The sequence below is a fragment of the Channa argus genome, chromosome 9 (genome assembly GCF_033026475.1).
Source record: "Channa argus isolate prfri chromosome 9, Channa argus male v1.0, whole genome shotgun sequence".
In the NCBI taxonomy this organism is placed as follows: Eukaryota; Metazoa; Chordata; class Actinopteri; order Anabantiformes; family Channidae; genus Channa; species Channa argus.
The window spans coordinates 2559823-2572512 of NC_090205.1; the positions used below are offsets into that span (position 1 = coordinate 2559823).

The 12690-nt window shown below is 42.2% G+C and overlaps 1 protein-coding gene across 1 annotated transcript; it reads right to left on the minus strand.

The window, feature by feature from the left end:
* Positions 1 to 838: 838 nt before the first annotated feature.
* lcp1 (lymphocyte cytosolic protein 1 (L-plastin)) lies at positions 839 to 11936 on the minus strand. Its single transcript, XM_067515008.1, has 16 exons — positions 11777 to 11936; positions 7839 to 7920; positions 7516 to 7664; positions 7252 to 7375; positions 7031 to 7163; positions 6628 to 6709; positions 6372 to 6537; positions 5838 to 5980; positions 5622 to 5717; positions 5322 to 5517; positions 5156 to 5234; positions 4784 to 4898; positions 4373 to 4506; positions 2308 to 2428; positions 1880 to 2004; positions 839 to 1260 (listed from the first exon to the last, which is right to left on the minus strand). Exons 2-16 carry the CDS (start codon positions 7903 to 7905, stop codon positions 1128 to 1130), a joined length of 1863 nt encoding a protein of 620 aa, XP_067371109.1. The 5' UTR covers positions 7906 to 7920; positions 11777 to 11936; the 3' UTR covers positions 839 to 1127.
* Positions 11937 to 12690: the final 754 nt, after the last annotated feature.

Genomic DNA, 12690 nt, shown 5'->3' on the forward strand with positions numbered 1-12690 from the left:
CAGTTAATTCCAGTCGCGTAATTAAGATTGTGACTTATAATAATTGCTCATCAACCTGTAGAGAAACCGATTCAACATTAATTTGATTCTGACCAACCATAATTCAGACTAAACTTAGGTTCTAGTTGTGGAAATTTAGTTGTTCATCTCTGAAAGTTATGCATTTTGGATTTTGGACTAGTTCTGATGACTATATCTAGAATTATATCTTGTGACGGTACTTAGATGTTAATTTAAAATTTTTAATGTAAAAATACATTTCAATAATTTCAACCTTCTAACCTAACTAGTTAAAATCAGTGGAAGGTATTTTTACTTATATATTGGCAAAGAAAAATGTTTGTATGTCTACTTTGAGTATTTCTGTTTTCTAGCACTGCATTCTTTGTCTTATCAATTGTAATTTTACTCCACTGCATTTATTTGATAACTTACTTTTCAGATCAATGAAACTAAATCAGTAAAACAAAACTTACTGAGCAGCACATAAAGTAAATCCCATAATTATAAGATTCAGACACATCAACCAACAGTGAATATGGTTGTTGAAAGTTCCATCGTAACCAGCTGCAATAAAGTGATGAAGACATTTTAACGTCAGTTCTAATCCTATAATATCACTTTCACTGATGTACAATCGGACATTCTGCATAAAAAGTACTTTTAGTGCTGTGAGTTGTTCAGTATCTTTTAATAGTTTTTGTACACCGTGATATTAACACTTATGTATTTCCTCCACAACCGGTAAAGAGAAAAAATAAAACAAGATGTTTTTATTTACTTTCATAAACACTGGAAACGACACCTCCTTTAAAAAAAACCCTCTTTCACAATTAAATCATAGTTGTTTTCATACAAAACTCTGTTTATTTATCCAGTACATTTGGCAAAAACAGAAAAACTGAGCAGACTTTACGAACCGCACGGCTCAGCACGCAAAATGTAAAGACGCACTTGATGAAAGAAATGAAACTGCGAGAAAAAAGGTGGATTCAGTCCACGTTTGCCTCCAGCAGGGAGCTGCTCAGTACCGTAACGCACATTAATCTGGACCTTTTAGCCACTTTCTAGGTCACCAGACAGACAGACAGACAGACAGACACACAGACGCTCTCTGCTCCGGGTCTTTAGATCCTCTTCATGCCGCGCGCCATGAGGCAGGCGAACACCGTCATCACCATCTTAGGTTTTACCTCCACCAGGTCCTCGGGCAGCGCGTACACTCGGGCGCCGATCTTTCTGGCCATGGAGATGGCGTACCTGCAGACACAACGAACCCAAGTCAAATCGTGATGCGTGTCCATCAATCAAAGCATTGAAGCTCGGACTTTTTATCCCAGGACACGTCTTTCTAAAGGGTGACGTCACTGATGTTCAGAGAACGTGTATATAATCCGCATTGGGACGATGGTCAGCAGTACTGTCCCCGTTAAAAACCTCAAACTGGGTGAACTTACAAACACTGGAGCACATTATTTCCTACAGCGGTTATGACAGAATTGATGGGGGACAAAGTCCACAGTTCTTGTTCGGTGCAAACATGTTTTCAAATGTGTGTCCGTGTATTTGTACTTGAAAAAACGCCTCCAGGTGACATCATCAGAGGAGTTTTGGCCTAGAAACTCGAGGCTGTGCTGATGCCACCTGTCAATCGCTGTAAAGTGTTTGGGGCCACATGGTGTTTGATGGTGCTTTTCATTACAGGCCTAAAGATTCCAGTTTGCTAAGTTTGCGTTACATTTTAAATGTGGTGGCACTTTTTTTACGGCTTCTTCAAACTACATTCGACTGTTGAACGTCCTGAAATTGATACAGATCAATGTAAAACTAAAAGGATGTGATGTGAAAAACGAGGTGACACATTTAAAACTTTACGTACTTTGCGTTGTTGAGTTTCTCGTCTTCAGTCAAGTCTTCTGTCTTCAGCAGGTCGTATCTGATTGAGCCAGGCTGGATGGCATCGATCAGGTCTAGAACTGGCATGCTGCTGCTGATCGACCCATCCTACATTACACACGCACAGAATAGTTTGAAGTTATTTCTATCTGCAATGATTGAGCACAGCTAAAACTCCTCTTTTGCTATTCCAGCTGTGATAATTCAAGTAGATTATGCTTCACTTTTAAATGAAACAGCTGTGCTTTTAATTTAACCATAAAAATCAGCTTCAGGTCCAGCACCTAATCTGTGTTTCTATAAATGTGCACCATAACTCCAAATCAAATGTTTGCAGCTGTAAAACTGAAAGAGGTCTGACCAGAAAGCAGATACATTAAAAATCCTGAGCTCTTTGGACCAATCCTTTACCTTGAAGCCAGAGATGGTTGGTTTTCCGGCCTGTGTGAGCATGTCATTGACCCAGGTCACGATGGTGTCGTCAGTCACTTTCTGACCATCACCCAGTTCCTCCAGGATGTTCAGGGTGTATCTGAGAAAAACACACAGCATCAGAGGTGACTGTCCAACAACAGCACCTGAATTCTGCTACTCATTGTCCTGCTGAATGGAATGCAACCGCAAGGGGACACAAGCCAGTGTCTTCTTGTGTCAGTCCCAAGTCTGGATAAATGCAGAGGGTTGTGGCAGGAAGGGCATCCAACATAAAACACAGGCCAAATTAAACATGCGAATCATGACTTTCACACCAGAAATGACTCCCATACCGGATCGGTCGGGGCCCAGGTTAACAACAACCGCCACCGGTGCTGTTGACCTACAGGGTACCGGTGGAAATTGGACTACTGCTGGTCAAAGAAGGTGTGTTCATAGGCAGAGAGAGAAGAGGAAAGCTAAGAATGTAGGACTGACAGTGGGGACTTTGAATGTTGGGACTATGACAGGGAAGGCTAGGGAGTTGATCGACATGATGCAGAGAAGAAGGTGGACATACTGTGTGTCCAGGAGACCAGGTGGAAAGGTAACAAGGCTAGAAGCTTAGGAGCAGGGTTCAAGTTGTTCTACCATGGGTCAGATAGGAAGAGAAATGGAGTAGAAGTTATCCTGAAAGAGGAGCTTGTGAGGAATGTTCTAGAGGTGAAAAGAGTATCAGACAGGTTGATGAGTCTGAAGCTGGAAATTGAAGGATTTATGTTCAATGTTGTGAGCAGTTATTCCCCACAGGTAGGATGTGAGTTAGAAGAGAAGTAGAAATTCTGGAGTGTTAGATGAAGTGATGCAGAAAGCAGGAACACAGAAGGACAGATGGTGGTAGACTTTGCAAAGATAATGGAAATGGCTGTAGTGAACACTTTCTTCCAGAAGATGCAGGAACATAGGGTGACGTACAAGAGCGGAGGTAGAAACACTCAGGTGGACGACATCTTGTGTAGACGTTGTAATCTGAAAGAGACCAGTGACTGTATAGTGTTGGTAGGGGAGAGTGTAGCCAGACAACACAGGATGGTGGTGTGTAAAATGATGCTGGTGGTGAGGAAGATGAAGAGGACAAAGGCAGAGCAGAGGACGAAGTGGTGGAAGTTCAGGAGTGTATCCAGAGAAAGAGGTTAGTAGGACACAGAGACGATTGAAGAGACTAGACATGAGTACAGGGAGATGCAGCGTAAGGTGCAGGTAGGTGGCAAAGGCCAAACAAACAGCATATTAGGACTTGTATGTTAGGTTGGACACTAAGGAGGGTGCTGATTTTTAAGAACAAGGGAGATGAGCAGAGCTGTGGCAACTACAGAGGAATAAAGCTGATGAGCCAAACAATGAAGTTGTGTGAAAGAGACGGTTCAGACCAACGGTGAGTGTGGAAAAGAGGTGAAGAGGTGAGTGCAGGCAGGTTGGAACGGGTGGAGAAAAGTGTCATGTGTGTTGTGTGATAAAAGAGTATCAGCGAGAATGAAAGGAAAGGTGTTCAAGACGGTGTTGAGACCAGAGATGTTGTTCATCTTAGAGACAGTGGCACTGAAGAAAAGACAGGAGGCAGAGCTGGAGGTAGCAGAGATTAAGATGTTGAGGTTCACTTTGGGAGGGACGAGGATGCAGAGGACAGGGTTAGATGGAGGCACATGATTAACTGTGATGACACCTGAAAGAGAACAGTTCAAAGGAAAAGAAGAAGAAGAAGCTTGTCCTGCTGAATGGCCTAAATTCAGAAGGCAGTGAAAAGAGTAAAAGATCATTACATTTGAAGCTAACAGTATAAGTGGAGGAAGCAGCATCTTTTTTCTTGGCTCAGATTCGTCCTGTGTAGACCTGCATTTACTGCAACCTGGTCAATCCAGGCCACGTCAACGCAGTCAGTACAAACAAAGTCATGTTTTGTACAGGTTGTAAAAACCTGAAGCCAATTAGTGATATTGGGATACTGCAGAAACAAAGCCTGACTTTAAATATTAGTAAACTGTTAGAAATGAGATATTGTTACCTTCTCATTAGCTGCCAGAGCAGAGCGAGGGTGAGGGTTCGATTCCCTTCTTTCAGGTCCTGACCCGCGATGCCAACCAGGGAGAATTTGGCCTCTTTCTTTCCCAGCTCCACAGCATAGTTACAATTCTCGAGCTGGATCAGACAGAACAGGGTTTAGACTTCAGACCGGGTGAATTTGTTCACTGCAACAGATTTTGTGCTAAATACACTTTGTATCTTTTTGTTCTTGTATTGAACACTTTGATTCTGTGTAAACGCTCAGTGTGTTTCCCAACTTGTTTCAAAAAGTTTGTTTCAGAATACGAGTCTCTTTAAAATCTTTACACTGTAAACTTTCTCCTCAGCAGCATTTTTCTTGACTTCCAAGGCTGGATTGACAACAGGCTGGAATGTTAATTAGCTGTCGTACCTTCTTCATGTTGCCGCCCAGTTTAGAATACGGGGGCTTGTTGACTTTGTCCCAGTCCACCGGTACCTTGATCTTTTCATACAACTGGAAGATCACTATGGCATCATCAATGTCTCTGGAATTAACACACATTTCAAATTAGACTCCTGAGTGGCAAACACGACTTCGCTCAGATCCACCTTTGTGTCTGCATTTTACTTCTCTCATGAACTCTTACTCCCTCTTGTAGGAGTTCTCACAGAAATAAGTAGCGTTTCTTCAGTTCAGTCTGTTGCCCTACACAAAGACCTGTGTCCTAATGATGAAAGCTACATTATCCCAGTGTTGTATGTGAGGAATGACGTGAAGGCTAATCAAGCCAAGTGTCTTTACCCATAAAGGTGGTTGACACGAGGGTTGACCCCCAGTGAGTTCATCCAGTTCCTGAAGGTTCGCTCCTCCCTGGTTTCCCCTGTAGGAAAACATCAGTGCACTGAATAAAACCACAGAACTACTGAGGTAATTTATGAAGAAGAATAAAGGTCAGACTACAACTCACCTTCGATGGAGCTCCAGTCGATGTCCTGGTTCTCTGGTTTCTTTAGAGCCGGATACTTGTTAAACAGATTGGCAACAAAGGCCAAGTTGAGTTTGGGGTTACCCCTGACGATGTCCGCCGGCATGACGAACTGTTTGCTGCCGAGCCGATCTGCCTGTTCCAACATTAACTCTGCACGCTTCAGGTCATCTTTCTCCTGCAGAAGATGATGAGAATGATGAAGAAATGCCCAACAATCTCAGGAAATGCCATGATCCTTTTAAACTGAATTCCTGACCGATTCTTTCACAATTCTCTTACCCTGATTCCTGACATGTCAATGGCAATGGGGGGGATTCCGTCCTCGTCTCCTTTAGGTGCAACCTGGTTCAGCAGGTTGTAGTAGGCCTTTGAGTCCTGTAAAACACCCAAAAAACTGCAGATTCCATTCATTTGTTCTTTTAACAGAAATAATGAAGGGAGAAAGAAAACATCATGGTACATCGTGGGAAGGGGCTGGGACATGCATTAAGTCACCTTGATGTCGGAACTGAAGTTGTTGATCTTGGGGCTGCCGGCCTGCTCCAGGTGATAGTTGGCCCATCGCAGTAGCAGCTCCTCAGGAGAAAGCTTCATCAAATCCTCCAGACTCTCTCCATCACGCAGCAGGGCGATCAGAGCTGCACACGAGTAAACATCCATATGTTAAAACATCTGCACGACACACTGACATCTCCTGTTCTAGAACTCTGGTCAAAAGTCCAAAGTCACTAATACATTTTGGGAAATATGCTTGTTCGCTTTAAAAACAGGTCTATGTTCAGTACTTTTTTTAAGGAAAGAACTTGAGTTTGTATCTCTGCTGGCAACCTCATGGTCTCACACTCTACATTATTGTTTTTGTTGGGATTTAACATAAGAATAACTTTAGAGGAACTGGTAGATGGAGTTTTTCCTCTTAAGACAGAGCTAGGCTTTGATTTCCTGCTTTTTCCAGTATTTATGCTAAGACGTGTCAACATAGATGGAAACAATTTCACAAAAAGACCTGTAAACTGTTAATTCACACACCTTCATTCTTGCTGAGCTCAATGTCAGCAAACAGTCCAATCTTGATGACCTGCCACAGCAGACCCAGAACCAGGTGCTGCCTGCCCTCCTTCAGGTCCTCAGCTCCGATGTTCACCACGTGGCAGCCAATGGCCGATGCCGAGTTCAGAGCCAGGTTCAGGTTCTCCTGTTAGACAAGACAGAACAATACGGGTGTAAGGACAGAGCAGGGGACACAAGCTGTCATCAGACTGAAGCAGACACTTCCTGTCCTCACCTGGATGGTAAAGGGAGTGAGCTTCTTCTTGTTGATGGTTCTCTCGTCGATGGTGTCGGAGACAGACAGGTTGATCATCTTACTGAGAAGTCAGACACATTTACAGAATAAAGCACAAACACAAACTAAAATTAAAACATCTTTGACTTAATACATTTACTGGACAAGACAAGGTTTGGCCCAGAAATGCATAGTTCCTAGAGGAAGGATTAGTCGGACTTTGTCTGACTATTACCTAAACGTACCAACAGAAACCCACAGAAATACTTCCTTACAAATAGAAGTCCTGCATGATCCCACTTAAGTCAAAGTACAGACGTGTTATCAAAAAAGAAGCATTTAAAGTAAATGTACTTAGTTCCTGTGTGATGAGCGATGGTGCAGTATTAAAGTAGTGGTTTACCAGAGAATGATTCCATCTCCCATCGCAGTGAACAGGTCGTCGTTGTTGGGATTCATCGGTAAAAGATGTTTACAGTCTGGATCCTTCTCCAGAGCTTTGTTGATCCAGTTCACAAAGGCCACCTTCTCCTCCTCTAATAATACGTCAAGTTTTAAGAGGGTTTTCATTAGTTAAGGCTCAAACACAGACATTGTACCATAACGTGTTTGTGGGTTACACACCTGAGTAAGAGTGCTGAGTCCCTGACTGGTCCGAGGTTCCTGCCACGTTACGGATCCCTTCAGTCTTGTTGATCGCCTTCCTGAAGGTCTTTGCCACCTCTGTGCTCTTTAGCCCATGGACAATCTGAAGGTTCACATTAGGAAAAATAAAGGAAGGTTTAGCTCTGACGTCATGAAGTATTTTTACCCTGTGCTGTAAAAACCAAACCCTGCACCCTCTGTTTCCACTGGATTTCTGTGTCTGATGTGAACCTGTGAACTCACCTGAGTGAACTCGTCAAAGGTGAGCTGGTCACTGGTCTTGGTCAACTCCTGGACAATCTCTCGAATCTTGTACCCGGGCAGAGGCAGGTTGGCAGCTCTGAAGAGTGTGTTGAGTTCGTCTTTGCTGATGAATCCATTGTTGTCCACATCTGGAGAAGACGGACAAAACACAACTTTATTCACTTTTCATTACACTTTGGAATCTGTTCATCTTTGACTAACAGGATAGTGTTTAGGTCCTTTGACCAAAAACTGGACCATGAGACCAGTTTGGTTTTAGTCTCACTGAAGCAGAAACACTAAACAATAACTGGTTCCCTCACCAATCTTGGCGAAAGCTTCTCTGAGCTCCTCCAGTTCCTCTGGGGAGATCGGTGTGGTGGCAGCCATGTTGTGAAACTGAAACTGACACAGAGCAGAAACGACATCGTGAAATAATGGGTCCAAGTCTGAGCAGTTTGAGAGGATGTTGCAGGAAATGAGGAACCTGAAAAGGGGTCTGATTTTCTACTGTGATGCAAACTGAAATTTCTCATTTCTGCCAACCGAAAACTTCCTGCTTCTGGTGCACTTCCTGCGTCACTGAGAATCGCTGCTTTGTTTGTTAGTGCTGTGTGGAATAAGATCTGATCAGGACAGAAGTATGTGGACAGAATTAAGTGATATTACAAATGTGTGCTACAAATAAAACAACTTGTCCAGGCCACAAAATACTGTCAACTTCCTGTGTTTCGGGTTTTTCAAACACGTGGATCAGCTGTGAAAAACCGAGATGTTTGGGCTGTGACTTTTCTAAACATCTAATTCACAAGTTCAGTATATGCTGTGTTTAGATGCTAATGGAAACATCAGACTTCTGGTTTCCCACCACATTCGTGTGCACAACAGTATTTTAGAAGGCTACCAACACACGCAGATGCACACTGTTCTTCTCTCACTTGTAACAGGCACAGGTATAAGTTAAGGACAAGGAGCTTGTTTGTCAGAGAGACAGAGTCTGAAAGCTTTGATGCTGAAAGAGACAGAGCTCAGTTGTCCCCACACTCAGGGCAGTACTGATGATGTCCATCCTGCTGGAGGAACAGAATGTAAAGCATGTGCATCCAAAGAAACTGAGCACAGAAAAACAGAGTAAAGGTTTGTCAACACAAGAGTCTAATCTTCACAGCATCAATAACAGGAACAAGCAGACAGGAACTGATGTCAATCCTGGACACTGAACCGGCTTAATCATACATAGAATGATGAGTAAAGCCTGTATCCGGCAAAGATCTGTGATAGGATAATTATTTGTATTTGTGTGAGAACAGAGGGACTTTACATGCACACTGAAATCATAAACAGCTTCTTTTGTTCTAAGCCCAAGTTTAATAAACCTAAAGAAGTTGAGTTTATCATCACTGGAAGACATGAAACACTACAGCTGCCTCATCCTCTGCTGCAACGTTTGAATTTCTCCAACACAAAATCTGTGAAGACGGACGGACGGAGGAGCTGATGTGTGAGCTCAACTGTTTCCTGTATGAGAACACCATTTTTACCAGTTTTCCACTTCCAGTAAAATCACCATAAAGGGCAGTGATCAAACCAAACTGACTTATTAAGTCAGTCACTTATTAAGTTCTTACATGGCTAAAACTGAAAGAGCAAACCACAGGACCACACAGTTAAGAAGAAGTGTTCTTGGTGTTGAAAGCACTTCCTTTACAAATACTTCTGTTTTGGCATGTTGCTCAATGATTGTTATTCGCTGCACGGCTGCAGAGGTGCCACTTCAGCTCCATCTCGCACAAAATGATTTGGGTTAAACTTTAAACTTAACACTGTCTGGGCTCCTCTCTCCAGCTCCTGCATCCTGACCGGCTGCAGCTCGGCCATGAATTCTACTTTTACAAGTTAAAACTGTCAGAAAGGGGATAATTTTATGTATTTATTGTTGTGGTTCTAATGTTTTGCCCCCTCATTCACTTTAAACAGGTCATTTTCATTCTGGGTTATTCTGAGAGAAAGACAAATCTATTTCCAAGTTGTTTATAGACTCATTACAGTTAGTTTTCTTAAGATAACCTCTATGTCATTTCTGTCCTCACACCTCGGAAGTCTAAACGTGGGGTGTGTGAATGTGGTTGAAGTAAGAAGGGACTTCAGCAGCTCGGCTCTGCAGAGAAGCAGAAACGAAACTTCGCTAAGCTACAATGCTGCTCTCAGTGTTTAATCTTCACATCTCATTGGCTCTGCAGGAGCTAATTGTAGGCAGATGACTCAGGCTGACATTTAATGTGTGACTGAGCCGCTTCTCTTTGCTCTACTTCGCTTTTTCTTCCCACAGCTTCAACTTACTTTTTGTTATCAGTTAATATTTAATTTTACTAATAGAACACTTCAATCAGGGTTTTGCAGCTTCACCAACCTAAATTAGGATGACACAGGCTAAATATCACATATGTGTGTCACAGGCTAATCTACATAAAAAAAATATTGATTTTAAATAATAATAATTAAATGAGTCATGATAAGTGTTCGTACTGCTGAACCCACTGAGGATCAACATCTGTTCTGGAGCTCTGGGCAGTTTTTAGCCTCTGTTGGAGCTGCAGTAGCTTCATATCTGTGTCCTCCAGGAATGAAGGGATTTATGTCCAATCAGTGTGTAAATGTGTTAATAAGACGATTATCTGCACACTTCCTTATTTCTGTGTTTGAGGGAAATAGCTAGTCATAAGATTCATAAAACTAAAGGCAAATGTCACTGGTGAGTCGCACTTTTCTGATTTTGTCACCAGATACATGAGTGTAATCCAAGACAAACACCTCTGAAATCATCTTGAAAATACTGCAGTAAATGCGCTTAGGTACTATATAGGAATAAATCTGTACAGCAACTGTGAATTAGTGATGTCACATAATGTGGTGTAGAAATACTGTGGTCGGCTTCCTGCTCAGAAAGACCACCTACAAACTCAAAAGGGTGTGAGGAAGCTGATTCCAGACGGGTGATCAAGTTTAATCTGCAGGTTATAACTTCCTGATCAGTGACAATCACAACATGCTTCATAGTTAAGGACGTGAACACAGTATTTTCAGCTTCAGTCGTTTTCACTGAGGACAGAAAAAGTTAAAGCATCATTTAAACCTGTAAGTAAAAGTACCATAGTATTATCAGAAAAAGAGTTAAAGTACTCAGAATCACTTATTTTGAAAATATTGTACAGTATATTCTTCATTTCTAATTACTGATGATTTAATGTTCATCACGTTGTTGTTGCAGCAGAAAACTGAGTTTAGTTACTTTATAATCTAATATTGACTTGTAATAATGCATCTGTCAGCTTCCATGACATGTGGTGGAGTAAACTGTAGTAAACAGTGCTCTGGAAGTAGTTTTACTGAAGTGCATGGTAATGCTTTTCTGTTTTACTCAGGTATAATTTGTACTTTCACTCCACTATATTTATGTGATGACTAAATTACTTTTCACAATAAAACAAACACAAACTCCTCACTTCGTTCCTTCCTGGTGTGAAATTACTTTTGCTTTTGAGCTGATATTTTTACTAAAGTACCATTAGGAAAGCAGGACAGCATTTCTGTGGTACTGCTACTTTAGAGAAGGATCTGAGCAGTAAAATAAAGGGAAATGCTCCAGTTAGGGCTGTTAGTTACTATAAAATGATTTCAGACAGTGAAGATGCTGCTCTGTCACCTGATCTCTTTCCTCCATCCAGTCAATAAAGTCCAGTGAGAGTCCTGAGCTCATATTAGACTCAGTTCACGCTGGCTAAATTTTATTTTTATTTTTTGCAGTTCAGGTGAAGCTAACCACAAACTTCCTTTTTCAGCTCGCTGCAGTGGTTTAACTTCCTCTCCTCTGGCCTGCAGGCCTCACTCTGCCACTAATGGCTGTTATATTCTTATTTCTGCACCTTTGAATCATTTAAAACTACGTTTAACAACATAGGAAAGGCAGGTGTCGAGTGTGAGCTGTGGATTTGGGTTCTCGCTAAGCGCGGGAAAACTGAGAACAGCTGAGCTGCAAGGAAGCTGACGAAAGCTTGAGGTTGTGCAATAAGAAATGCAACCTCATGTGATTACAAACCCAGTTGCACACTTTGCCTTCCTCTCTTGTCCCTCTTTCACAGAAACAACAAAAATAAATAAGTAAATAATAATAAATCAAAGTTTCCATCAAGTTTGTTGAGCGGTGATGCCTTCAGGGACCGCACGCACTGACCCGAGGCCACCTGAACTTGTGCGTCTTTACCTGTGAGGTGTTGTGGTGAGGAGGCTGGAGATGTCCGGGCGTGGAGGAGTATCAGCCGTGTCTGCTTCTGTCAGTTGGTTCGTCTGGCTGCTGCTCAACAACTCCACAGGCAGCACACTCGGCAGAGAGAGCAGGGCGACGACGCATGTATTCAAATCTACGAGGAAGGAAGTGACACGCAACACTTCAGAAACAGTAATGAAAGGCGTTTTGTCTTTATATGGCAATGCAAGGCTGGCTGTAAGGTAACCCCCCCCCCCACACACACACATACACACACACACACCCTGGATTGGAGAGATTGTGGATTTAGGAGTCTTTAATGAAGATGGTAAAGACTGAACCACTTCATCTGTGGCAGCTGTTTAACAATTACAGGGAAAAGGATGAAACATTTATTTACCCCATGATAACTGAATGAAACAATGACTTTCTAAATAGACACAGACACCCAGAGAGAGACAGACAGGTAAGATCTGTGTGGACGTGATCTTACTTGTATCCGGTGGTCCAACAATTATCCCCTCCAGAGATCATGTATGATGAACACTGAAATGTACTGTATTCCACGTTTCTCGCTTCAGCCGATAACAGACAAAAGATACTATAAAGGCAAAGATCAAAGCCATATGATGTCAGTAATGACATCATCGGCACACTTCAGTATATCAGTATACTTGTTAATCTAATTAACCTTACAATGCACAGCATAAACTAAAGCACAGAAAACCCTGATTGGCTCTGACATGTTCGGCCCCTAATTGTTCTCCAATATTAGAAACATTAACTAAATTATTTATGCACAAAAAACCCAAAACAAATCCAGAAATAACCCACAAACATCATGACTAATCTTTATGGTGTTTTCTCTTTCCTCCGGTGTCAGAGGTCACCAGCACTAGGGGCAGCTGTAG

Excerpts from the sequence above, each read along its gene's own strand:
- lcp1 (XM_067515008.1), bottom strand. The coding sequence starts at position 7,905 with ATGGCTGCCACCACACCGATCTCCCCAGAGGAACTGGAGGAGCTCAGA. Across the intron at positions 7,376-7,515 it reads CCTTTGACGAGTTCACTCAG|ATTGTCCATGGGCTAAAGAG; the intron begins GTGAGTTCACAG and ends GTGAACCTTCAG. Across the intron at positions 4,899-5,155 it reads CGTGTCAACCACCTTTATGG|AGACATTGATGATGCCATAG; the intron begins GTAAAGACACTT and ends TGTTAATTCCAG.